This window comes from Prionailurus bengalensis, chromosome D2, assembly GCF_016509475.1.
Source record: "Prionailurus bengalensis isolate Pbe53 chromosome D2, Fcat_Pben_1.1_paternal_pri, whole genome shotgun sequence".
NCBI lineage: Eukaryota > Metazoa > Chordata > Mammalia > Carnivora > Felidae > Prionailurus > Prionailurus bengalensis.
This window is the reverse complement of record NC_057351.1, coordinates 53,154,066-53,179,833: the sequence shown is the minus strand read 5'-3', so window position 1 is coordinate 53,179,833 and position 25,768 is coordinate 53,154,066. Positions and strand designations below refer to the sequence as shown.

General features: G+C 44.1%; 1 protein-coding gene across 4 annotated transcripts in view; it reads left to right on the top strand.

The window, feature by feature from the left end:
• MYOF (myoferlin) overlaps positions 1-25,768 on the top strand; it is a 158,222-nt gene that overhangs the window by 17,780 nt on the left and 114,674 nt on the right. For all 4 annotated transcript variants that reach the window (XR_006299806.1, XM_043597000.1, XM_043596999.1 and 1 more), the window contains exons 2-4: positions 6,693-6,748; positions 9,227-9,318; positions 23,524-23,632. Coding sequence is in view for 3 of the 4 variants with exons in the window: in XM_043597000.1 (XP_043452935.1) it covers positions 6,693-6,748; positions 9,227-9,318; positions 23,524-23,632 (257 nt within the window). In the remaining variant the exon portion in view is untranslated. The remainder of the gene's footprint in view (positions 1-6,692; positions 6,749-9,226; positions 9,319-23,523; positions 23,633-25,768) is intronic.

The following is a 25,768-nucleotide window of genomic DNA, read 5'->3' as shown; positions in this document are numbered from 1 at the left end:
TCAGTCGGTTGAGCGTCCGACTTCAGCTCAGGTCATGATCTCATGGTTCGTGAGTTTGACCCCCGCGTCAGGCTCTGTGCTGACAGCTCAGAGCCTGGAGCCTGTTGCAGATTTTGTGTGTGTGTGTGTCTCTCTCTCTGTCCCTTCCCTGCTCACACTCTGTCTCTCACTCTCTCAAAAATAAAGAAACATTAAGAAGAGCTGGGCCAAGTCCTGCACTTTGCCCTGAAGGAGTATGAGGATCAGTGAGATGGCATGTCTTTGGAAGTACTGAAAAAGTGTTACCATTGTAGATGCTATTATTTCCATGGGCACCTGGTGGTACTCATTGTAGTAGAATTCTCCAGAGAAATGGAACCAGTAGGGCGTGTGTGTGTGTGTATGTGTGTGTGTGTGTGTGTGTTGACAGAGAGACTGAGAGACTTATTTTAAGAAATTGGCTCATGTGATTATAGAGTCCGGCAAATCTGAGATTTGAGGGGCAGTCCTGCAGGCTGGAAACAGGTAGGAATTCTATGTCACAGCCCCAAGACAGAATTCCATCTTCCCTTGGAAACCTCAGTTTTTACTCTAAGCCCTTCAGCTGTTTGGATGGGGCACATCCACCTGATGGAGAACAAACTCTTTCACATAAAGACAATTGGTTGTAAATGTTAATCACATCTATGAAATACCTTCGCAGTGACTTCTGGACTAGAGTTTGACCAAACAAGTGGCACCATAACCTCGACAAGTGACACATGAAATGAACCGGCCCTCTCAGCACAAATGTAGCAGTCCGGTCTTAGGAGTCATGGTGGCGCCTCATCCCGTCCCGGAGAGCCCAGCATGGCTTGTGGTGTGATAGGCGAGCAGCAGAGGAAATGTTTCCGTGCGGGAGGGCGCGGTGGCTTGGCAAGGAGTGCTTGCTCAGTTCTCAGGGAAACCGTATTCAGAGGTTGGCATGCAGGTTAATTACTGCAGCGGTGACCTTCAGCGAACTGAGAGAGAAGCAGGCAGGCGTGACTTATCAAAAAACAGGAAATGTCCCAGAGAATGCCTTGGGTCATGGTCCAGAGTGTATTCTGCTTTTGAATCCGTTGTTATGTTCTGGGTTGAAAGTATTTAATTCCTTTCCATAGGAGGAAACTGTCATCTTAATAAAATTAGAGATGAGAACAGGGGGAGGTAGGTGATGTGGAAAAGGGGAAAAGAGCTTCCTGTAATTTAATCTGATGATCAGCCTCTGCAATTTAGACCTTAAAAAAAAATGTGGTGGAATTGAATAATTAAATAATATAAATATGTGACTCTGTGGCTGTTGGTAAGAAAGAAATTTATTGGGGCGCCTGGGTGGCTCAGTCAGCTCAGCGTCCCACTCTTGATTTCGAGTCAGGTCATGATCCCAGGATCGAGGGATCGAGCCCTGAGTCCAGCTCCTTGCTGAGTGTAGAGCCTGCTTGGGATTTTCTCTTTCTCTCTGTCTGCCTGTCTCCCGTACTCTCACACTCGCTCTCGCACACACTCTCTCTCTCTAAAGTAAAAAGAAAGAAAGAGAGAGAGAGAGAGAGGAAGAAATTTACCTTTGTTTTTTTTGGCTGACATTTATGTGTGAATAGGTTTTCAATAAAATATAATGTGCACACATTCTGATAAAAAATAGAATCTCCTTTTTTAGAAGAGGTTGAGCTGGGTTTTTCCAGAAGGATAGGAGCCAATGTTAGCATGTAATCTTTACTTATTGACCAGGGAGAAGCGAGGAACAGCGGTTGAATGCATGGCCTATAGAATTAAACTAGTCCTGAGTTAGAGTGTTTCTTCCTAGCTCTGTGATCTTGCGCAACTTACCTAACCATTCTGGGCTCATTTTGCTCATCTGCAAATTCGAGATGCGTGGGCTTGCTGAGAAAGTTAAAAGGAATGACCTATGGGCAGGATTTAGCACACGCTTGGCCAGAAGAGAGCGCCCCCTATCGAGTGGCACCCTTGGCATTAATGCAAGTGTTTCAAGTGGCCTCACTTGAACAGACCCACCTGGCCCTGGTCAACCTGCACCTGCCAGGATTTGGCTGGTTCCCTTTGTTCGTCAATACACAATGGAATCATGTGTTCAGGAGCATATATTGGAAGAGTTGTTATGCAACTTGGTTTTTCTCATGGGGATTATGAACCTCTTGAAGCCATAAAGCCCAGTGTCTAACACCCTCTTTACTAAGTGGCTTGTATCCGCCAAATGAAGCTTAGCTTGGCATTCGTGGCTGCACAGTGTGACCATAACCTTCCCACACGGCCTGGTTGCCTCTGCTCCCTTCCATATTCCCTTGGCTCCAGCCAAATGGAGGGCAGTGTCCTCCCTCCCACAGAGTCCTCCCCTACTCTCACACTCGCTCTCGCACACACTGTGCAGCCACGAATGCCAAGTGTGCAGTGTCCCCAAACATGACTGGTTCTCTCTCCCCTGTGACTGACCCACTCACCCTTTTGCCCCCACCTGGAGTGACCTTTTCTTCCCAGCTCCACGTTTCCAATCCATCCTTGTCTTTCAAACCCCAGCTCAGCCTCTGCTTCCTCTCTGAGGCCTTATCTGGTGCCCTCAGCCTGAACTCACCTCCCCTTTTCATTTGTACCCCCTCTGATGGCAACTGCCGCCTTCTTTCTATATCAGTCCCCCGTGGCCACATCTAGCTCCCTGCTGGAGCGCCTGAGGGTGAGAACTATATCTTGGGTACCTTTGTATCTCCCACAGCGTCCAGCTCAGTGTCTGGGCCAGTGATACTTCAAAAATATTTGTTGGATAGAAGAATGAGGAAATGCTTTACTGCTGGTGGAAGAACTCACTTAGTGGACCCTTTCCATGGGCTGGGCTACGAGCTCCCTTTGCCTGACCTGGGCAGGCTTTATTCCCATTATCCCCCTCTGGCAGCAGGAAGCTCCAACCTGAAAATGAAGCAGACAAGAGCATGGTGGGCTTTTTTGCTGTGTGCTGAAAATAGTCATCAAGATTCATTTGGGTCTTCTATGCCATAGGCCGTGACCTCCTTTTGTGGAACGTTTTAAGACCAAGAACTATCTTGTACTCTTCTGTTTCCCCAGTTCCTGGCACACAGCAGGTGCTTAATAAATGTTGGAAGATGAATGAATGAGCAAGTGGCACTCCCTTTTTCACGCCCCCCAACTGCTGACTTTGGGACAGTCCTGCTCCTGTGGGGAAGGGGAGGGAGATCAGTACCAGGCTCAGCACCAAAATGTCCCAGTGCAGCATTTCTTCTTGTATGCTGATTCCCAGGCCAGTAACCAGGCTTGGGATTCAGCTCAACTGGACAAGTACTGGCTCTTTCCACAGCCTCTCTGGAGCCCTTGTCCTTGCTTTAGCTCCCTACCTGGAATCTTGGGGACTTGGAGACTGAGATTTTCCTTCAATACCATCCATCAGGGACCCACATTCTGCCTCAAGCCCCCGTACCCAATTTCTATAAATGATTTGCTGCTTTCTCCTTGCTTTACTTACTCTGCAATGGCCTTTTAAAATTTTCCATCTTTTCTCTTGAAGATCTGCTGTGGTCCCAGGGTCCAGAGTCACTCTTTCCTGACTCAGTTCTCCAACCGCCAGGCCTGGTTATGGCAGCAAGGGTGGTGGTGAGCTGGAGGGATATTAATGGTACCATTTCATGCTTGTCGAAGTCAGGAATTTTTAACTTTGGTGAAGGTCATGAACTCATTTGAGAATCTGATGAGGGAATAAACTGTCTCCCCAGAAAAACTCACAGATGTCACATTGTGTGTGTTGGAGCAAATAGTCTTAGAGAGTCTCAGGATACTCTGAAATCTGACCTTGGACTTTCCTGTGGCCACTGCTCAGGACGTCAAGCCCGTCACTCATATGATATTCATGCATTTTCTTTATCCAGTGTTTCTGACAGCTTCCAATGAGACACTGTGGTGTGATAGTGAACACACACTCGGGTTTTGGAGCCAAGGAGACGTAGGTTGTTTCTGACTCTCTTTTTTTATTTGCTGTGTGACCTTAGGCGAGTTAACCAGCTTCTCTCAATTATTTGTCTATAAAAAGGGGATGAGAATGTTACCCTTGCAGGGCTATCGGAACGACTTAGAGACACTGCAGTAGCATGTACTTCCGGGGCGTCTGGGTGGCTCAGTTGGTTGAGTGTTGAACTTCGGCTCAAGTCATGATCTCATGGTCCGTGAGTTCGAGCCCCGCATCAGGCTGGCTGTTTCAGATTCTGTGTATCCCTGGCACTCTCTGTCCTCCCCACCCTTGTGCTTTCTCTCTGTCTCTCAAAAGTAAATAAATAAACAAACATTAAAAAAACACAAAGGAATGTGATTTCTGGCACCTGTAGATGGTTATATAGAACAGGCTGCTCCAATTGTGCAAAGAAGCCATGTGTCCCGTTCTGTCAGTTTAAACTTTGCCTGGCCCCTCTTACTCTCAAAAGTACTCGCTTGTGTGGCAACCAGAGAGGAAAATTGGGAGGCTTTTCATCAGATGATGGGAGGGGCAGGTGGGGTCAGTATGGAAATGTGGGAGGGACAGGACAGCTTCTAGGTGATATCAGAGTCATATGCAGGGAGGCACTCTGTAGGCCACATAGAGACCACAGTTAGAACGCATCAATACAGGCCCCGGCATGAGCCGATGAGCAGGGTCATGCTGAAGTTTAAAAAGGGAAGCCGGTTGGGCTCTGGGAGCTGCTCAAGTGGAAAAGTTAATGCTTAGCAGAGTAAGGGTGATGATTCATGCTTTGTCTATGCTGAGGTCTTGGAAGAATGAGGTGGTTAGTCCCACAACTGGCATGTGCTGGGAGCCTTCGCAACATGACACTCAGCTGAACGGAACCCACTACCTCCTACGTTCCATAGCAGCAGAGGGGTAACTGGGGAGTGGTTCCCAGTGTGGCCACCAATGTGAGGCTGCTATCCCTGCCACTTACCAACTGGGACTTTGAATATGCCACTTAACTTCTCGGTTTCCTTAGCTCCAAAAGGGGGATGAAAATTATTATACATATCTCCTGGGGGTTTTTAAGAGGTTAGATGATACGAGATGAGAAAAAAGTATGTGTGTTGGTCTCTGCTCCTTTCCCCCACCACTTTCTGGCACTGAGCTAAAACCCTTATAAATTCCTAAGTGAGAAGAGTAGGAGCATCTTTTGTTCTAATGAGATCACTCTGGGTGGGCTTCTGGATGGCTCCTGGATGGGGACTGATCACCAGGAAGACCAAACCATGATGAGAAGCTTGGCATTTTTGGCTCTGCCCCCACCTCCTCCCGGCTTCTCTAGACTGGAGAAAGAGACTGGAAATAGAGTTAATACTTGATCTTGCCTATGTGAGGAAGCCTCCATCAAAAATCCCAGAAGTATGGGGTACCAGGTGTGTGATGAACACATCCATGTACCAGGAGGTTGAGGTACTCCAGCTCCATGGGGACAGAAGCTCCTGTACACAGGACGTTCCCAGACCTTGTCTTATATATCTCTTCATCTGGCTGTTCATCTGTACCCTCTATCCTATCCTTTAGTAAACTAGTAAACATAAATGTTTTCCTGAGTTCTGTGAGCTGCTCTATCCAGTTAATTGAACCCAGTACAGGGGTTATGGGAACCTCAGATTTATAGCCTGCTAGGTCAGAAGCACAGGTGACAGCGTGGACTTGCTATTGTCCTCTGAGCCCTTAACCTGTGGGACGCTGTCTCCAGGTACATAGTATCATCATTGAGTTAAATTGTAAAACACCCAGCTGGTGTCACAGAAAATTTCTTGGCTGGGGAACGCCCCACCATACATCTGGTGTCAGAAGCGTGATGAATGCTCTATGTGATGGTAAAGAATTCACACAGGAAGAGAACTTGTTTTATTTTTTTCCCCCTGAAAACAGATATCTCATGCCTCCAAAGCATTCAGTACTCAAACACTAGCTTTTATTTTGATGAGTATTTGGGGACTTAGAGATCCAACAGACGCCTCTCTGTGCTTTGGACTTCTCTAAGGAAACTTTCAACACTAGCTGGAGGAACATTTATTCACGCAGGAAGGTCTCAGACACACAGAAAGAAAACCTGTGTCTTCAGAAAAGGTGAACCTGTTGTAAAGGAAACCTTACATTCTTTGAAGGTCATAGAAAGTGTTCATCTACTAATTACCTTGTGCCGAGGCCTATGGGAGGGAGTCCAGCTCAGTTTTTAAGCTGTGGGGTCTTATCACATGCAGAGGCAGCATGGGCGTCAGAGAGGAAATTGCAGGTTATATAGGAACCAGTGCCAAGTATTAGCTCAGACACATTTCTCAGTTCCTTTGAGTCTCAGTAGCCACATCTATAAAATGGTGACACCTTTTGGCAAAGGTTAGCTTTGTTGGCTTCTTTCTGTAACACACTGGAGACACAGAAGCCCTGGGTAACCTTGGTCTATAGGAACTGGTGAGGGAGATTCAGGGGATCACGGCATTTCCATGATTGTGAGTCCTTCATTCCCCAACATCTCGTAGACCTGGGGTGGGAGAAATGTTTTAGGTCAAAAAATGCCATTCAGTTTGGAGAACCTTGACTCTTGTAGTCCTCACTCTAGGCTGATGAATGGGGAAATGCAAGCACACGGTTGGCCCTCAAGGGAATGCTCTTTGAATGGACGAATGAATGGACAAGTTCTAGAAATATTTCTAATTAATTGATATTTCTTATTTTTTATTTGCAGATGAGAAAAAGAAAACAAAGAAAGTTGACAATGAACTCAACCCTGTATGGAATGAGGTAACTTCATTTTTTTTTTTTTTAACATTGTTTCAGTGGATAAGCCACATCTGATTGTCCTATCTTCGGTCAAAGGTTAGCTTTTCCCTTTGAAAGAAGAATCTCCACATTGCATCCCCCACCACTCTATCTCTCTTTGTGGCCATAGAGATAGCAGAACAGTTCAAGGGGACATACCACAATGACATCTCCTATATAATAGTGGTGTAAGTGAAGTCTGGAAAGGGAGTGGGAATCTTATGTTCTAGCCGGGAGCAGCTTTGAGCTTGCTGTGTGACCTCGGTCCAGTTATGTTATACATCTGGGGCACATCTGTAGAGCAAGGGGTGGGCTTAGATCATCTCAAGAGTTGTGGAGGGAAAGCTCCATATTTAAAAATGTATCTGCATGTGACTAACCAAGAGTACATTACATGACACTGTGTGTCTGACTGAGTAATGACGTTTACTGTGTTTTATGCTGATAAAGTAGAATATCCTTAATGTAGACATTTTGAAAGCTTTAGATAAACAAAAAAATTTACCTTTGGACCCACTATCCAGAAGCAATTACTGTTAACATTTGGGATATAGCAATAAATGTTTATTGAATAAGTATATTGTAATGTATAAGTAATTATTATTTATAAATAAATTAATAAAATATGATGTCTTGACATATAGCAGATACAGCTTCCTCTCCTATTTTTTTCTTACTATTATATCCTAAGCATATACCATATCATTCCATTCAGAAGTATCTTTAACTCTATGCAATATTCTATGGAAGGGCTATAATATATTCACTTCCCCCAGTGTTGATTTTATATCTATTTTATAAGCAGTTCAGTGTTGAATATATTTATAGATATGTGAAAGTTTTCATTCTTTCCACTGAGTAGATTTTCCTATGCTGACTAATTTTTTAAAAGATGATCATCAGCCCCATTGTTTTTCCCAAAAGCTGGTCAAACTTTCCTGGATAAGCGTAGTGATAAATGTCTTTGTTATTGTCACTAAGTCACCAGGCTGTGAAGACTTCTCCACCAACTGTAAATCCCCCTCCTCTCCTAGTCCCGAAACTAAAATAAAGCCATACCTTTTCATTGAATGAGGTGAAGATGAACTGTCTTTTTAATGCCTTTCTGAGAAGCAGAAAGTTGAAAGGCAGTTCTGCTTCTCTGCAGTTTCACTGGAACCCAGAACCCAGCCAGCTGGACTACCAGCTCCGTAAAAGCAAGAGGCCAGTCTGGTTGGTCCCGGTGGATGCTGTGTGTGGATCCTAGCACCTCACACAGATCTCCAAGAATAAAACAAATTGAAAGTACATTATGTATGCATATAGTGCTTCCGGTTTTGAGTAATTCTCACATGCTTCTTTATATCTGGTCAATCCATGTAGCTGATGGCAGAGGTGGAAATGGTCTCGTGAGCAGACATCCTCTGCAGGGTATCATCCGTCTCACCCCGTTTTGTTTCTAACATGTATTTTCTTTTAATGTTTATTTGTTTATTTTTGAGAGAGAGAAAGAGTGTGAGCAGGGGAGGGATAGAGAGAAAGGGAGACACAGGATCTGAAGCAGGCTCCAGGCTCCGAGCTGTCAGCACAGAGCCCGACGTGGGGCTCGAACTCACACACCGTGAGATCATGACCTGAGCCAAAGTTGGACGCTCAACCGACTGAGCCACCCAGGCTCCCCATCTAACATGTATTTTTTTTCTAATTGCAATTGTGTTCATCAAGTAAACTTCCCAACTCTAGTTTTATAACGGAAATCTAACCCAAATGAAATGCTAACCCCAAACCTATTAGGGTTAGGATTCTAATATGAGCTCTGACACATTCACCACCCACTCCAAACCCAGTGCAAGGAGAATCAAATCTTCAGTAGGCTCTGCTTTATTTAATTCCTATGTTACACGATCAATCAAAAACATCAGCGGTGTTATGTTAAATTATTTTTGTGTGTTTGCCATTAGACAGCAATTATTGCCTTAAGATGAAAGTCTCATCTGATTGCAGACTAATCATGGTGGTGCAGACTAATCAAGCCTAAAATAAAAGGCTGATGCATTTTAGAAAATGCTTTTTTAGATTATCTATCTCTTTGATAATAATATGACTAGGAAAAGCAAATAACTTAAAAACAATCAATGAAGAAAGCATTTTCATTTTATTTTATTTTTATAACCAATTGTGGTAAATTCTCTGACTCTGAGATGGGTTTGGTGACTTGCCCATAGTCACAGAGCCTAGAAAATGGGAAGCCAGAGGTCACCCCCAGGTCCTCTGAGGCTGTCTGGTTTGCCTTCCCACAGCTCTCAGCAGCCTCCAGGTTTGGAATTTGGTCACTTCTACTAACTATAGAATTGATGATTCACAAGACTGACATTGGTTAAGATAATGACATTTAGTCATTTAGTGTCTGTATGTCTTATTATACTATACTTCCTGACCCTTTAAACAACTTTTCTGTTTTTATAACCTTTCCATGGACAGATTTTGGAGTTTGACTTGAGGGGTATACCACTCGACTCTTCATCTTCCCTTACAATTGTTGTAAAAGATTTTGAGACGATTGGACAAAATAAGTAAGTTGATTTCAACTATTTTTCTCATTTTACGTATTATATTACCACTGTTTATTTTGCTGAAGGAACGTATCGTTAATAACATTTTATGATATTTGCAATATAATCGTGCTTCAGTTCCGTGTCCTTCCCCCACCCCCCATGCACACAACTTTCTGAGCCAATATCAGATGTGATTAATGATCACATTGCTTTCCCCAAACTTCTGTATAGTAGTCCCCTCTTACCTGTGGTTTCTGTTATCCGTGGTCAACTGAGGTGCAGAAGCAGATGATCCTTCTTCTGAAATAGTGTCAGAAGGTCAATAGTAGCCAAACGCTACGTCACTGTGCCTACATCATTCACCTCACTTCATCTCATCACTTAGGCATTTTATCATTTCACATCATCATGCATAAAAGGGTGAGTACAGTACAATATATTTAGAGAGGGAGAGACATCATATTCACATAACTCATTCAGTATGTTGTTATAATTATTCTATTTTATTATTAGTTATTGTTAATTTCTTACTATGTCTAGTTTATAAATTAAACTTTATCATAGGTATGTATGTATGTATGTAGGGTTTGGTACTATCTGTGGTTTTGGGCATCCACCAGGGGTCTTGGCACATATCCTAATGCATAAAGGGGGAACTACTGTATTCCTAAGAGGCTGCAAACACTAAGCCACCATTACTGTATCCAATTTGGCACTTGTTGTGAAATCTATTTACATTCCTAAAACATCTTTGTTGACTGTACTTAGTCACTTCCTACCCCGGGTGGTTTATCTGAACGGTAGCTATATTAAACACAAGCAAAATCATTTCTTCTTCCACTTATGTGTGACCATTCAAGTTCTACCTGCAGCCCCACTTTCATTTTAATGTGTTATTGGCCTTTTAAACTCAACAGATCTAAGTCAGATTCCTGTCCCCTTTACTAGTTTCAAATGGGAAGGGTCACGACCGTGCCCATGGTGGGACTGAGGGTTGTCCCCTGAGTAAAGCTTGGGGATTTCCAAAACAGGTCTGTATGGGACAGAATGACCTCAGTAAATTCACCCCAGCCCTTGATCTGGACTTTGGCCTTACAGACTCAGAAACCAGTCTTAGGTTACCAATTCAAACTAACCAAGCTTACAAGAAACCAGTGCTTAAAACCAAGTTACTTACGTGTTATTTTCCAGTGGAAATAAATGCGTGGTGGGAGGACATTCTCTGATTAATGAATTCTACTTTGTGTCATCCTTCATGGAAAGCCAAATTACTCTGTATCCTTGATTATAAGATATCATTGACCATAGATGTATTATTAAATTAGTAACAGGTTTGGGGTGGGGAAGGAGACTGGTATTAAATGCCCTTATCAATTGTAAGAAGCATCCAAGTTTTTAGAAATGTCAATACATTTAAAAATATGTCTTAGGGGTGCCTGGGTGGCACCCAGTCGGTTAAGTGTCCAACTTTTGGTTTTGGCTCAGGTCATTATCTCATGGTTTGTGGGATTGAGCCCTGCATTAGGCTCTGTGCTGACGTCATGGAGCCTGCTTGGGATTCTGTCTCTCTCCCTCTCTCTGCCCCTCCCCTACTCGCACTCGCTCCCATGCACTCAATCTCTCTCTCAAAATAAACTTAAAATAAAATAAAATTTAAAAAATAATAAAAATGAATACCTTAGCCTTAAGCACATTTGGTATAAGTAGAAGGCTGCAATGAGAGGCATAAACCAGAAAGAATTAGTTGAAATGCAGTGACCTTATGTCCTGACTTGCTTGGAACAGTCCTGGTTTATTGTCCTAGCACAAGGGTTAATAACACCTCTTTTGCTGTCAACAGTGACTTGGTTTGGACGGTAAATTAGATAGTCACCCTAATGACTGGAGTCTTCTACTTAATGGTGTCAGGCTAAGAGATCCTGGACAGACATTTACCCCCTGGACAGTGCTTTGATAGGTACTATACATGTTCACCTTTGATGAGATCCTTTTTTTCGTGTTCAGTTGCTGACCAATGCCCCTTATGACTGATGCATTTTTTTCTTAAGCTACATAAATATACTCTGCAGGTTCTGGTCCTACTACTTGGACTGATCTGAGGGTCTGGTTTTGTGCCAGTACCATCCTGTCTTGATGATTACAGCTTTGTAATACAGCTTGAAGTCTGGAATTGTGATGCCTCCAGCTTTGGTTTTCTTTTTCGAGATTGCTTTGGCTCTTCAGGGTCTTTTCTGATTCCATACCAATTTTAGGATTGTTTGTTCTAGCTCTGTGAAGAATGCTCGTGTTATTTTGATAGGAATTGCCGGGAAGGTCTTTTTAATTGGGAGATTAGTTGTGTGTCCTACAAATTTCGCTGCATAGTTGTTGACCATCCTCCAGTGAAAGCCGACCCCGAGTCTGCTTTGGAATGAACAGTGCGAATGATAATGCTTACTTAGCTTACTGTGCTAAGCTTCATGCTTCTCCACCGTCAGCCAGGAATTGTGAACTTTGACCTTGCTGTCACCAACTAAACAATGCATACACCTTGGTCAAATTTGCCTGTAAGTACACTGGAGAAAAAAAAAAAATTAAACCCATCTGGGAATAAGCTGTATGTTTGTCCAAACTATTTGTGTACTTTGGTCCCAGCTTTTTTTTCTTGGCTTTTTTACTAAAAATTTGGCCTTTGGGGATCTGCTCACTGCTCAGTGTGGGAACTTTCTTTCACTTGGATGTGCAGGGTGGGGGCAGAGGATTTTTCTACCAGCTTAAGGAATCCCTTGCCTGTTGACGTTCCTGTTGCCATGGAAACGGGTTGTGCAAACAGGGCTCTCACTTTGCATCTGCTGCCTGGGGCCTGGAAACAAACAGCGCTGGACTGCCTAGGTTTGCCTGTGCACCCGTGCCCACACCCACAGCGGACTGCAGGGTCCAGATCATGCAAGCATAGCACTGGTGCGTCAGCAACATCCCTCCTCAGGCACTGGGAGCCGGCTGGGCTGTTCAGTGCAGACTCTGTTTTTCCCCCCCGCCCTCCCCTCCATAGTCATCCAGCCAGCCATCCAGGCTGAATGAGAGTGAGAGAAGAGCCAGAAATGCCTCTTGATCACGTGATGAAAATGAAATTATTTTTAGCCGAAATGTCAGAGTGGAAGGATTTTCCCAGCCACTGAAGAATCGGAGTTCCCTCTGCAGATAGCCAATACCGCTATAGCTTAGTGAGATCTTAGGGAGTGCCAAGGGCTATGCCAAGCCCTTTGAGTGCATTATGCTACTTAATCCTCACAGACACCCTCTTTTTCCCCAGAGAGGCTTGGTAATCTGCTCAAGGTCACACAGCAGGCATGTGTCAGAGTGAGCATTTATGTCCAGGCCTGTGTTCTGGACTTTCACATTATACTGAAAACTGTGAACCACCTGCAGGAACCAAAATGTGGATGCAATTATTGATTAACTTTTGGCCAGAATGGAAGTAATTTTTCTTTCTAATTTTGCAAAAAAAGAAAAAAAAATGGACAGTCATTATCAGAGTATTGGCAGTCCCTCCCTACGTAACACTTTTAAGCAGGCAATTTTATACTATTGAATAGTAAGTCACTGATACTCATGTTCTACAGTGGACACGAGAAATTTGGAGAGCATATCTCATCTCATGTGCTCTTCACTGTAACCTTGAGTGGTGGAGATGAGATTTGAGGCTGGGACCCTGATTCCTGGCCCTGCTGTCACTTCACCTGAGTTCCTAAAGAAGAATCGGCTTCAGGAGCCTGGAAATGTAGGAATGAAAGGTGTTTACAGGTTTTCAGGTGTGTGTGTGTGTGTGTGTGTGTGCATGCGTGTGTGTATGCGTGTGTGTGTGTGTGTGTGTGTGCACATGCACGCATGCCAAGGAGGAAAAAGAGTTACCATTTCAGGCTTTTGAATTTGCTGTTCACTCTGCATGGAATACTCTTTCCTTCTAACTGCAGTAGATGTGAAATCTTGTCATTCGGCCTCAGCATCTCAGACCCTCCAATCTAGAGCAGCGCCTACCGTTGCTTTCCATCTCATTGCCCTGCTTCATTTCCTCAGAGCCCTGCTTATTAGCAAGCTTGTGTGGGTGTGGGAATGGTGGAGGGAGCCCAGCTGGGTGTGTGGACATTTATGTTGGGTTTTAGATAAGTACTCAAAAATATGTGCTGGCCCGCATTCCTGCTTTGCCTAGCTCAGCGCTCACCACCATCTGACACGTCCATATCTGTTTTGTTATTCACGCGGCCTTCCCCTACTAGACAGTAAGCTCCACACCTGTCTGGTTCACCACTGTAACACCAGCGCTTAGCATAGTGCCTAGCACATAATAAGCTCTCAGTAAGTGTTTGTTGGATGAATGAGCAAGTAAGTTCACGATACTAATACACGAATAGTATCTAAAGCGCCTTGCATTGGACAGTTAGCGCACTAGTAACGAGCCATTGATGTGGAATCTGTCCAACCCAGCTCTCTGAACAGCTCTCTGGTTCCAACTCGGGTTTAAGCTGCAAAGGAGTCAGAACACAAAGGGATCAAGTCACAAGGGAAACAAACGCCAGTCCCAAAGCTCATGCCTTTTTGTAGAGAGACGTGGAGCTTACTCCTGAATTCACAGGAAGGTAGCAACTCATAGTGCATAAAAGCTGAGATTCGGGAGCCAGACAGAGGCTGCTTTGAGACTCCGCTCTACTGGTGACTACTGATGACCTCAGCCAAGTGACTTATCCCCTCTGGGCCTCAGAAGTCTTATCCTTAAAGTGACCATAGTTTGGAAGTTCTGCTCGTGCTAAGATAACATAACAGGGACCAGATCTACATACTCACCTGATACACCAAAAAAATAGATAAAACATATGTAACCATGGTTTCAGATACTGGACTGGATAATGACCCCAAGAAAGAGGACATAAATGAAATGAGCCCTTTGAGTGCCCAACTTAATGCCTGGAGAGCATTCCAGGCTGCAGTTCAGGGAGAGAGAAGTGAGGCAAGTCCCAGTTGTCTCCCAGAGTTGGGGAGGTGCAGGTGGGAGTCTGGAGCTACACACACACACACACATACACACACACACAGAGTGGTAGTAAGGGCTACAGAATTTAGAAAAAAAAAAAAAGACAAGTTTGGATTGTGAAATATACAAACTCCCTGAACAAAGGTTTGTGGGGTGTTTTTTTCTGTTTTGTTTTTTGTTTTTGTTTTTTATTAATAAAAACAGATACTGTAGTTTGGAATGAAATTAATATGGTGAAGCAGTATGGTAAGGCTTATGAGAAATTTTCATTCCCTCATATACAAAAGACCTTGTCCTCATACTTTTAATACTTAAAAAAATTTTTTTTAATGTTTATTTATTTTTGAGAGAGACAGAGACAGAATGCGAGTGGGTTAGGGGCAGAGAGAGACGGAGACACAGAATCTGAAACAGGCTCCAGGCTCTGAGCTGTCAGCACAGAGCCTGATGCGGGGCTTGAACGCACGGATGGTGAGATCATGACCTGAGCCGAAGTCGGATGCCCAACTGACTGAGCCACCCAGGCACCCCTAAGATATTTCATTATAAAACAGACCCGAAAACAAACCTTTAAACAAAAACCCTACCTAAACCAGCACACAAATATTTATACACACGTACACATATACACACACTCTGCCTCTCTCTCTCATCTTGTCATTTTCTCCTCTCTTCCCCTTCAATCTTCTTCATCACACTAAACACCATCTGATACACTGCACATTCTGTCCACTCAGATGTAAGCCCCATGAAAGGCATGGAGTACTCCCAGTGCCCGGAGCAGTGTCGGGCACACATAAGCATCAGCAATTATTTGTCAGATGAATACATTAATTGATACATCGCTGAAGGTAGTCCAATAACCTTGCAAATGACTTACAAGTTGTAAAGCTTCCTCTCCTAAGAGATGGTCCTCCAAGTGCAATTAGAAGATAATTATAGCTCTTGTCATTATGAAATGCCTTTCTCTTTCAGTCTCTCTGGGCATCTTTCTCCAAAGCTTTGGCCCACCTTTACTTACTCATGAGATGTTGACAGACATCAGCAGGACTGTGGCACCTACTTCACTGGCCTCCCCAAAACGCTGGGGTTCAGCTTTTCCAGTACCCAGACCCAGCCAGCCCAAACCAATTGCCAGCTTTTCATACCTTTGCCACGCCACTGAAAATATGGAACTAAAAAGAACTGAACTGAGAATCCTGTTCCACAGTAACACTGGCCTCTGGTTTAGATGTCTACACAGCCTGAGAAGCTACTCCAATCGGAAAGCCTTGGGGCACCTGGGTGGCTCAGTCGGTTAAGGTTAAGCATCTGACTCACTCTTGATTTTGCCTCAGGTCATGATCTCACTGTGTGATGGAACACAAGGGCTCTGTACTGACAGCATGGAGCCTGCTTGGGATTCTCTCTCTCTCTCTCTCTCTCTCTCTCTTTCTCTCTCTCCCTCTCTCTCTCTGCCCCTCCCCTGCTTGCTCCCTTGCATTCTCTCTCTCTCTCTCTCTCTCTCTCTCTCAAAATAAATAAATAAATAAATAAAGGAAAGAAAGCCTGCCTCAACCCGTGGGCTGTCCATCCCTCCTGACCAACCACAGCTGGGCCACTTCAACAAATCCCATGGCCATGATTACATGTGGCAATGTCAGCAGGAAGTCTTGTCACTAGGAGACATAAAAGTATTAAAAGTATGGGGGTGCCTGGGTGGCTCAGTCGGTTGAGCGTCCAACTTCAGCTCAGGTCATGATCTCACATCTCATGGGTTCGAGCCCCACGTCAGGTTCTGTGCTGACAGCTCAGAGCCTGGAGCCTGCTGCGGATTCTGTGTCTCTCTCTCTCTCTCTGCCCCTCTCCCGCTCAAGCTCTGTCTCTGTCTCTCTCAAAAATAAATGAACATTCAAAAAAATTTTATAATGAAATATTTTATGAGACCTTTAAAACCTTTATTCAGTTTCCACTAATTGGATTTTATGAGAATTCAGCTATAGCTGAAGTTTGCTTCTGGTCTAACCCTGAAAATAAAAAATGATTTTCCAAGCAGACTTCTGGTCAACAGCATTGACGTTGGGGAGGGAGTTGTTTCATGTATGTAAGAGAAAGGACTGGTTTTAAGAACTTTGCACAATTGATTGCACAGAAATGGAAGTGGGTACCTACCCATATCCTTGCATAGATATCCCACCTTCCTGTGATTTAGACTGTGCATGAGTTCAGACCAGCTTTCCCTGCCAGTACTGGCCTGGGGTCACATGCTTTCTTTTGATTCCTTTTTCTAGAGTAATGTCTGAAATAATAAAAAGTAACTGTTAAGCACTTACCACATCATCCTTTTGATCCTTACAATACTGTTAGGTAGTAGCTGTCATAACCCCATTTTACAGATGAGAAAACTGAGGCTCAGAGAAGTAAAACAACCTGTACCTGGCCTCTAGTACAAGGATGAGTCCGAATTAGTCAGCCCTGCCTAGCTCCAAATTCTTAATCACTGTTATTCTGTCTCCCTTTCCTTGTTAGGTCCAAGTTCTTGATGAATGAATGAAAGAATGAATGAATGAATAACAGAAAACTACTACCTTGATTCCAATGGGCCAGGGACAGAGCCAGAGCCTGGGAGTTGCTCTAAACTGTACAAGCAGACAACCACAGATTCAGACCCTTGAGGACTGAATGAACAGGAGAATTGGTCAGGTTACAGGTTATAGTCACTTATTCTAGAAATAATTATTGAGCATTGCCTGCATGTCAGGCATTAGGCTAGTTTGTCTGCTCCTTGTAGCCACAGGGTGACTGCCTCTGGCGTAGGTGCCTCACCTGCACCTAGGTGCAGAGGCCTGGGCTTCTACTCAGCTCCTTCCCTTGTTAAAGTGACGCCATTGGCCTCAGGGCAGTGGGGTTGGGAGGGACTGGAAAAAAGGGAGTTGTTGCTGGCCCTGAATCCTGCCAAACCTGCCACAGCCTCTAGACTAGGTGAGTGATTCTGAAACCCAGGAATGGAGTTCGCTAGAAGTACAGAGCACTGCCTAGAGGGGCTGGTACACAGCCAAATTTGGGAACCACAGTTTGGGCCAGTGTTTCCACATTTGATGAACCAGACAAAGGCCCCAAGGCTCTCTGACAATCCTGGTGGCGAGTAAGGAGGAGAGGTCACAGGAAAGATACAGATAACGAGGCTGGCTGAGTGGTTTTAGTTGAGTTTTGCTTACTACTTTGTTCTATTAAATAATTGGATTTCTATGCTCATTTCTCAAATGTGAACTGTGTTATCATATTGAATGTGCTTTTAAAAACTGCACATGTCTCCCTGTCTCCAGATCTAGCTTTGCCAGCTGTCTTTCCTACCTCCCCCCTCCCCCCCTCCCCCCCCCTTCCCTCTACTTTTGCCCTGCTGCCACTGAGAATCACTGCTTTAGGCCATTGTTTCTCAGACTTCCTGGGTATAAGAATTAACTAAAGAAAAAGTGTGACTCAGGGTCCTGGGAATCTGTAACTGCCCTAGCGATTCTGCTGCAGGGAGGTCTGGGGAAATACAATCTCAGAAACGGTTTATGAGCTAATCCAAAGGGCCAGCGTGGGCCATTTGGGAGACTCAGGAAGGTTCCCCACTGGTGAAGTGGATGGGAGACCCAGATTGTGTCCTTTGAGGGAGTTTTTGCTTACACAGGGCTTCCTGGGATAGGATTTGCTGTCATGGCTGCCCCAGCTCCTCCCCTCGCACCCCCCCCCCCCAATCTGGTCATAAGGAAAGTGTAGGCCTGGCTCTCCCACCCTTGGGTTCAGCTGGGGGTGGGGGTGGGGGTGGAGCCAGGAAAGAGCTTGACGGATACTGGTCCTGGGGGAAGGAGAAGTGAGGGGATGGGTGATGCTGCCCAGCCAAGGAACCAAGGCCACACAGACCTGGTAGAAATGACAAGGCTCAGCTGGCTGAGAGCCCAGTGCTTCAAAGGGTGGGCAGGTCTGGCCCTTTCTACAAGGGACCTGGGAGCAGCTTGGAGAAGTGTTTGTGTTCAGCCCAGCTGGGGATTGTTATTCCCTCCCTGAGGAGGGGAAGTGAGATGTGCTGCAGTCCGTAGGGGCAGAAACAGTACAACATGTGATTTACTTTCCAGAGTCCAATGTATTTTTCCTTTCCTTCATGAAGGAATTTCCAGTAAACCCTCCTCCAGTAATCCGTGTGGGCTGTGCCCCTGCTGCACAGAACAACTTGATATATGCGAGCTCCCATGATTAAGAACTCAGCCAGCAAAGCCCTTACTCACCACAGTGGCATGTGGCTGTTAAGGTTTGTGTCTGTGCTTACAGGGAGAACATTTCCCATTTCTCTTTTTGAAACACGCTAGACTCTGTCTTAACAAGTTAAAGAAGCTCCTAACTAGCCCTCGCATGACTAAGTTGACTAGTTTATAGTTCCGCTGCTTAGAACTAGTTCTAGGCATGGAGACCCAACTCAAAACCACTAGACCTTCGAGAACTGTAAGGGATGAGAGCAGGACTGACTTTTTCTTCCCCTCAGAATACATCTGCAGTTTATTAATTCTGCAAATAAAGCTGGAGAGCTGAAGGACTTTGAGATTCTTTTCACTGTAAAGCTTCCTTTTGAGACATGGTCCATCTGTTTTAGTGTTGGGTGGAGTCCATCAGGAGACTCTTATTTTTCCATGAAAATCCAGGGCAAAGTGTCCACATTACTGTCACACTGTAACATGTTAGCATATTTATAGCATTAGTAATATGAAAGAAAAAGGGTTCTTGGTTTAGTGTCACCTCCTTTAAAGGAAACTGGCCTGACTACACTGTTCTTGTCCTCTGTGTAGGAGGCTGGGCCATCATTTCCTAGCCTCTCATGGTATTCTGTATCCAGGCAACGTCACAGAAAACAGCCCACGACAGGCTGCCGGGGGCCCTCGGAGACCTGCGGAGCTCAGACATGCCCATAGGGGGCGCTTTCTCCAGTTTACAGGGAAAGGTGTTAGAAGTTGTAACTGCATTTTTCTTCAACACAACCTAGCTGTTAAAAATATTTTGGGGGACTAACATCTTTCCAGGCTTTCATCTAAACACACTATCTTTACTTCAGAAAAAAGAAAGTGAAGTTTTCTTTTAAACCACCTCCCTCACACACAAACACAAAAGCATCAGAATTGTATGATGAAAAAGCAGATTTAAGAAATGGGACTAAGGGTTTCTGAAAGAAGGAATTGAAGTTTGAGTTTATAATTGGCTGCTTTTATTTTAGTCCATTCCTGGTCTGTTATCCGTTACCACCCTCTCAAACCCTCTGGGGGGTGGGGGGGGAAGGAAAGCCACAGATATTGGTTGAGTCACAATGGAGGGTGTAAAACCATTCAGGACCACGAAGGGCCAGTGATGGGATTTGTGTTTCAGGTGAGCCTGTTCCCTCTGGTTAGCACAAGTCACCACTCCCTACTGTCTTACACTTACTCCACATTTCTGTGATTGGCCTAACCTTTCTCCTGACACTCTGTGTGAATTTAAGCTTGATCCGTGAAATGGTAGGTCATACTGGTGGAAGGAGGAAACTATTCCGGATTGTCCAACGTGGACAGACTTTAAGATATATTCTTCCTAAATCAATGAACAAAGAGAAAAGAAATATTTAACATGAGATAGTGTCCTATATAGATATGTGTAGAAAACATCACACGTACAAGCCTAGCAGGACTTTAATAGCTGAGAAGGGTCTGAGAAATGATTTACTTCAGTCTGCCCAGATAATGAATGAAGTGGGCTCAGAGAGTTGAGTGACTTAGCCAAGGCTTGGGGGAAGTTGGGACACCGAGTTAGGGCAAGAACAGAAATCATCTAATTCCATGCTTCTCAACCTAGGGCTATGTTGCCCACCTGGTCACAATTGGCAAGGTGTAGAGTTGTCAGTGGGTTGCGGCCAAGGATGCTGCTGAACATCTGACAAAGCACAGGGCAGACCCCCAAAACAAAGAACTGTCCAGTTCAAAATGTCAGTAGTGCCAAGGTCAATAAATTCTAGTCCAACCCCAGGCCAGCCCTCTTTCCACATTGTTCTGACATGCTACACGTTGTTTTCTTCTAAGAATTATTTATTGCTGATAGAGTTTCAGGTCATCTTGGTTTCAGCAACAGCAAATCTGTCCATGTCCAAGTGTGCAATGTTGTTATTTTTAAAAAAATTTTTAAAGCTTATTTATGTTTGAGAGAGAGAGAGACAGTGTGAGCACGGGAAGGGCAGAGAGAGAATGAGACACAGAATCTGAAGCAGGCTCCAGGCTCTGAGCTGTCAGCACAGAGCCTGATGAGGGGCTCGAACCCACGAACTGTGAGATCGTGACCTGAGCCGAAGTCGGACGCTTAACCGACTGAGCCACCCAGGCACCCCACAATGTTATTATTTTAATCATACAGTTAGGTTATGAATCAGGGTATGTAAGGGTATGTAAGAAAAAAAAATCCAGTGTATTTCCATGTCTTTCAAGGCGAGTACCTCATTTAGACATTTAATACCAGTCAGATGACTTTTAAAATTGGAGTTTTCACATTTTGTCCTTAAAAACTCAATTAGCCAACCTCACAGCTTACTGTGCTATTTTTAAAACTTGGAACAAAATTCTCGTCAGGCTCATATTATGTGGGGCTGAGGGAGATATGGAAGAGATTTTGCCAGGGCCCTCACCTTGTGTGGGTTTCCTTGTTTCATCTGGTGGAGATGGAATCATGTGTGGACTCTTTTCCTCAATATGTCAGGGGAATTAAAACCCAAGTAAGGAGAAAACTTATACTCATGTACAAAAAAAAAAAAAAATTCTAGCAAACTTCGTGAGTGAACATACTTATCTAGAAATTACTTTATAAAGGTTCTGTCAATTCCCAGTGTTGACTGAGAGCCCTAATTTCTGTATTGACCTAGAAGTGCTGAAAAGTTTACTCTTGACCCTCTGGAGGCAGAATTTTTCTTTTCCATTTCCAGTAACTAACTCTACTTGTGGTATTGGAAGAGATGAGAACCCATCATGGTTGTTGAGCATCTTTTGCGGTGTTCTGTCCAAGAAAGTGTATTCTTCCAAGAAACCATATGCAGTGCGTCATGCCATGGGGTAAATCAGGTGAAATCAGGTGCCATAGCAGTTTCCTGGTCTTGTGCAATATGTCTATTCACAGAAAGTGAAGTCATTTATTCATATTGTTGAGTCAGTGGATGTATGTAGTTGGGTGACAGTCTCCAGATCTACAATCTAGTTCTATTTCTGGGGTCTGAGTGGAGAAGGAGAATATGGATATTTGTCAGTTCAAAAATGGCATTTCCATGTTGACATCAATTTTCACTCCTAATTTTTAAAGAAACTACTACATGTTAAAATACAATAAATATTTCTGCACAAGATGAACTCTCCAGATTATTATTTTTTCCCAAAAGCCCAGTTATGTTTTATGCCCAACTATGGTTTCTTCACCTGGGTTGTTTGCAGAGCTCGATGTGGGGCCTGGTCTCATGACTATGAGACCATGACCTGAACCAAAATCAAGAGTCAGACACTCAACTGACCAAGCCACCCAAGCGCCCCACACTCTGGGTTTTTTGATGTAAGGAATCTCTTCTATGACTTTGAGGACTTGATACTTAGTTTTCTATTTCCATGCTAATGATATTTATGCTGTCATAGGTGCCATTTATTAGTATCAGTCACTGCAAATGTAGGCTACGTATAAGTAAATAACATTTTTTAAATCTTCTTGTTTTTCTTTTCCTTTCTCAGTATCCATACTGAGAGCACACCCCTGGGCTTTCTTTGCTTTTTGATTGAATTTCTCAGAGGGAACTTCTTCAGTTCCCCAATCTCATGCCCCGTTGTCACTATAACTCCCAATTTACAGACTGTATTCTACAGGTTACATTTTTATATTCACCAACTCTCAGGGAATGCGTGTTTTATGAACTTTGTTGATCATGTGCCCTAACCACAAAAATGTTTTGCAGATTCAGGGGTGCCTGGGTGGCTCAGTCGGTTTGGTGTCCGACTTCAGCTCAGGTCATGATCTCACGGTCCGTGAGTTTGAGCCCCGCATCAGGCTCTGCTGACAGCTCAGAGCCTGGAACCTGCTTCGGACTCTGTGTCTCCCTCTCTCTCTGCTCCTCCCCTGCTCATGCTCTGTCTCTCTCTGTCTTAAAAATAAATAATAAAAAAACATAATTAAAAAAAAAATTTTAAATGTTTTTATTTTATTTATCAAAAATAAATAATAAAAAACATTAAAAATTTTTTTAATTTTTTTAAATGTTTTTATTTATTTTTGAGACAGAAAGAGACAGAGCATGAGCAGGGGAGGAGCAGAGAGAGAGGGAGACACAGAATCTGAAGCAGGCTCCAGGCTCTGAGCTGTCAGCACAGAGCCCGACATGGGGCTCGAACTCACGGACTGTGAGATCATGACCTGAGCTGAAGTCAGACGCCCAACCGACTGAGCCACCCAGGCACCCCTTAAAAACAAAATTAAAAAAAATGTCTTGCATATTCATTTTTAATGTATGTCGACTTATTTATTCTTTCCTTCATTTAGTAAATATCTATGAACAAGTGTAGTATATTCCAAGCACTGGGGTTAGAGCACGGAAGGAAGCAATCCTGGCTTTCAGGGGGCCTAACCGTGGTGAGCAGGGACACATGCATACTTCTGTAACAGTAGGTTATGTGCACTATAAGGTAGATGGGGAGGCAGTAAAGGCTGAACAGAATCCTTCAGTGTCTAGGAAGAGGGAGACATGCGCATATCCAACTTTTGAATTCTGCTCCAGACTATGCATGTTAGTAAGCTGGCCCCATCAGTAAATTGGCAACCTATTGACAAGTGCAGAAGATCTCCTTGGGGGAGGGGCATTTTTACAGTGGGCCATGTGTGATGGGTTCTTTTACATTTTCATTACAGAGGAATGCCTGAATTTTGTCCTAATTTTCTCTCTTCTTGGATTCTGAGGGTGTTATTCCGTCTTTGTCTGTCACCATTCACTGCTCATCTCATTCATGACTTCAGATTTCATAGACACCATAGTTGGACTCTCGAAATGACTACATGTTGTGGAAAAGTGATGTTTACTGCCAAAATTCCCCCAAATTCATCTCATTGTGAGTGGTTTTAATGATAACATGAATAGGCAGGGAATCGGGAGACCCGCTGAGTGCATGGAAGCATGTCCCTCACTTAGGTTACTGTGTGCTTTCTCATTTCACCCACAGATTAATTGGCACGGCCACGGTATCCCTGAAGGACCTAATTGGCGACCAGAACAGATCTCTGCCATACAAACTCATCTCCCTGCTGAATGAAAGGGGTCAAGAGACTGGGGTGAGCATCTTCTGTCTTATTGAATGGCTTTGAACTGAGATAAGTAAACAAAAGTTCATTAAGAAGAGTGTGACATTAGGCACGCCTGGGTGGCTCAGTCCATTAAGCGTCTGCCTCTTGATTTCAGCTGAGGCCATGATCTCATGGTTCGTGGGATCAAGCCCCGCATCAGGCTCTGCACTGACAGTGCGGAACCTGCTTGGAATTCTCTCTGTCCCCCTCTCTCCGCCCCTCCCTCACTCGCTCTGTCAGAATAAGTAAGCATTAAAAGAAAAGAAAAGCATGAAATTATATTAGATCAACACACACACACACACACTTACAGGTTTATACTTGCAATCACAGAACTAGTGGATTAGATAAACTTGACTTTCTTCAACAGAATGCTCTAGAGTTAGGTGGCACCCTCTCTTGGTATAGCTCTGTGCATATCTGCTCAGGTATTTATTTACATTTGTGTGGTGAGTATAGCTCTGTGTATCAGACACTCTTTGAAACACTCTATAGAAGGTATTTCATTAATATTGCCTTGGAACATCAAGATGTGAATATTAGCTATTTTCTGATTACAGCCTCTAAATGAGTACATATTGATGTTGTCTGATGTGAGTCCAGAATTCTCTTTCTCAAGTGCACTTAAAAGAAACAAATGGACTCAAGGCTCATAGCTCTCAGATTTCATGTTTGCTAACAAGTGCTCATAAAGCTACCTACCATGCTTATCCCATTACTCTCTAACACCTTCATTTTCCAATCAATTTATTTTGCTTGGGAGCTAGGACAAAGGGAGAAAATTTTATACTAAAATAGGCCATCCCTGGGGCACCTGGGTGGCTCAGTCGGTTAAGTCTCCAACTTTGGCTCAGGTCATGAACTTGCTTTTGTGAGTTCAAGCCCCACGTTGGGCTCTGTGCTGACAGCTCAGAGCCTGGAGCCTGCTTCAGATTCTGTGTCTCCCTCTCTCTCTGCCCCTCCCTCACTCATGCTCTGTCTGTCTGTCTGTATCTCTCTCTCTGAAAAATAAACATTAAAAAAATAATAATATAGGGGCACCTGGGTGGCTCAGTCAGTTAAGCGTCTAACTTTGGCTCAGGCACGATCTCACAGTTTGTGAGTTCGAGCCCCACATTGGGCTTTTGTGCTGACAGCTTGGAGCCTGAAGCTTGCTTCTGATTCTGTGTCTCCCTCTCTCTCTGCCCCTCCCTTGCTCACACTGTCTCTCTCAAAAATAAATAAAGATTTAAAAAATTTTTCAAAATAGGCCATCCCTGTTGGCAAGAATATATAGGTGAGGCTTCTCAGAGCCCATTCAGAATATCGATTTGGTTGGTCTAGGCTCCAAAACTTATGGGCTTGCTGTGAATCTTTCTAATCCTAAAACGTAAATTCAGAATGTCAGCTGTCATCTATTTGTCCAAAACCTGGCTGAGGGAAATGATACTTAGGAAAGATAGTACAAGTCAGTGATGTTTCTGGCTGTTTGGGGTTTTGTTTTCTTTTTTTTTAATTTTTTTTTAACGTTTATTCATTTTTGAGACAGAGAGAGACAGAGCATGAATGGGGGAGGGTCAGAGAGAGAGGGAGACACAGAATCTGAAACAGGCTCCAGGCTCTGAGCTGTCAGCACAGAGCCCAACGCGGGGCTCGAACTCACGGACCGCAAGATCATGACCTGAACCGAAGTCGGACGCCCAACCGACTGAGTCACCCAGGCGCCCCGGGGTTTTGTTTTCTTAAGCACAGAAGAAAGCACATGTAGAAGCCTGAAATGGCAGTGCCGTGATGATTGAGTGGAGTGAGGCAGATGAGGGGCTTCAAGTCCTATCTTCTGGTAGTTCCTACCTGCCGTTAGGGAGCACTTCTGGGAATCCTGACGTTATTGGAAAATCATTGATCCAGAAGTTGAGCCATCGATGTCCTTTTCTAAGTTTTGAAAGTTTGATTCTTTAGGTAAGTTTAGCAGTTGAGCCCCTCTTGCTCCTTGCATTCGGCCTTCGGGTTGTGGCCTGGGTCCTTAGCATGGGTAGCCATGAGGTGCTGCTCTCACGATTCTTCACTTGCCATGAAACTGTTGTTCGGGGCCCGATTCATTGTTCTGTTCAGCATCTCTCAGATCTGTGGTTCCTAAGTTGACCA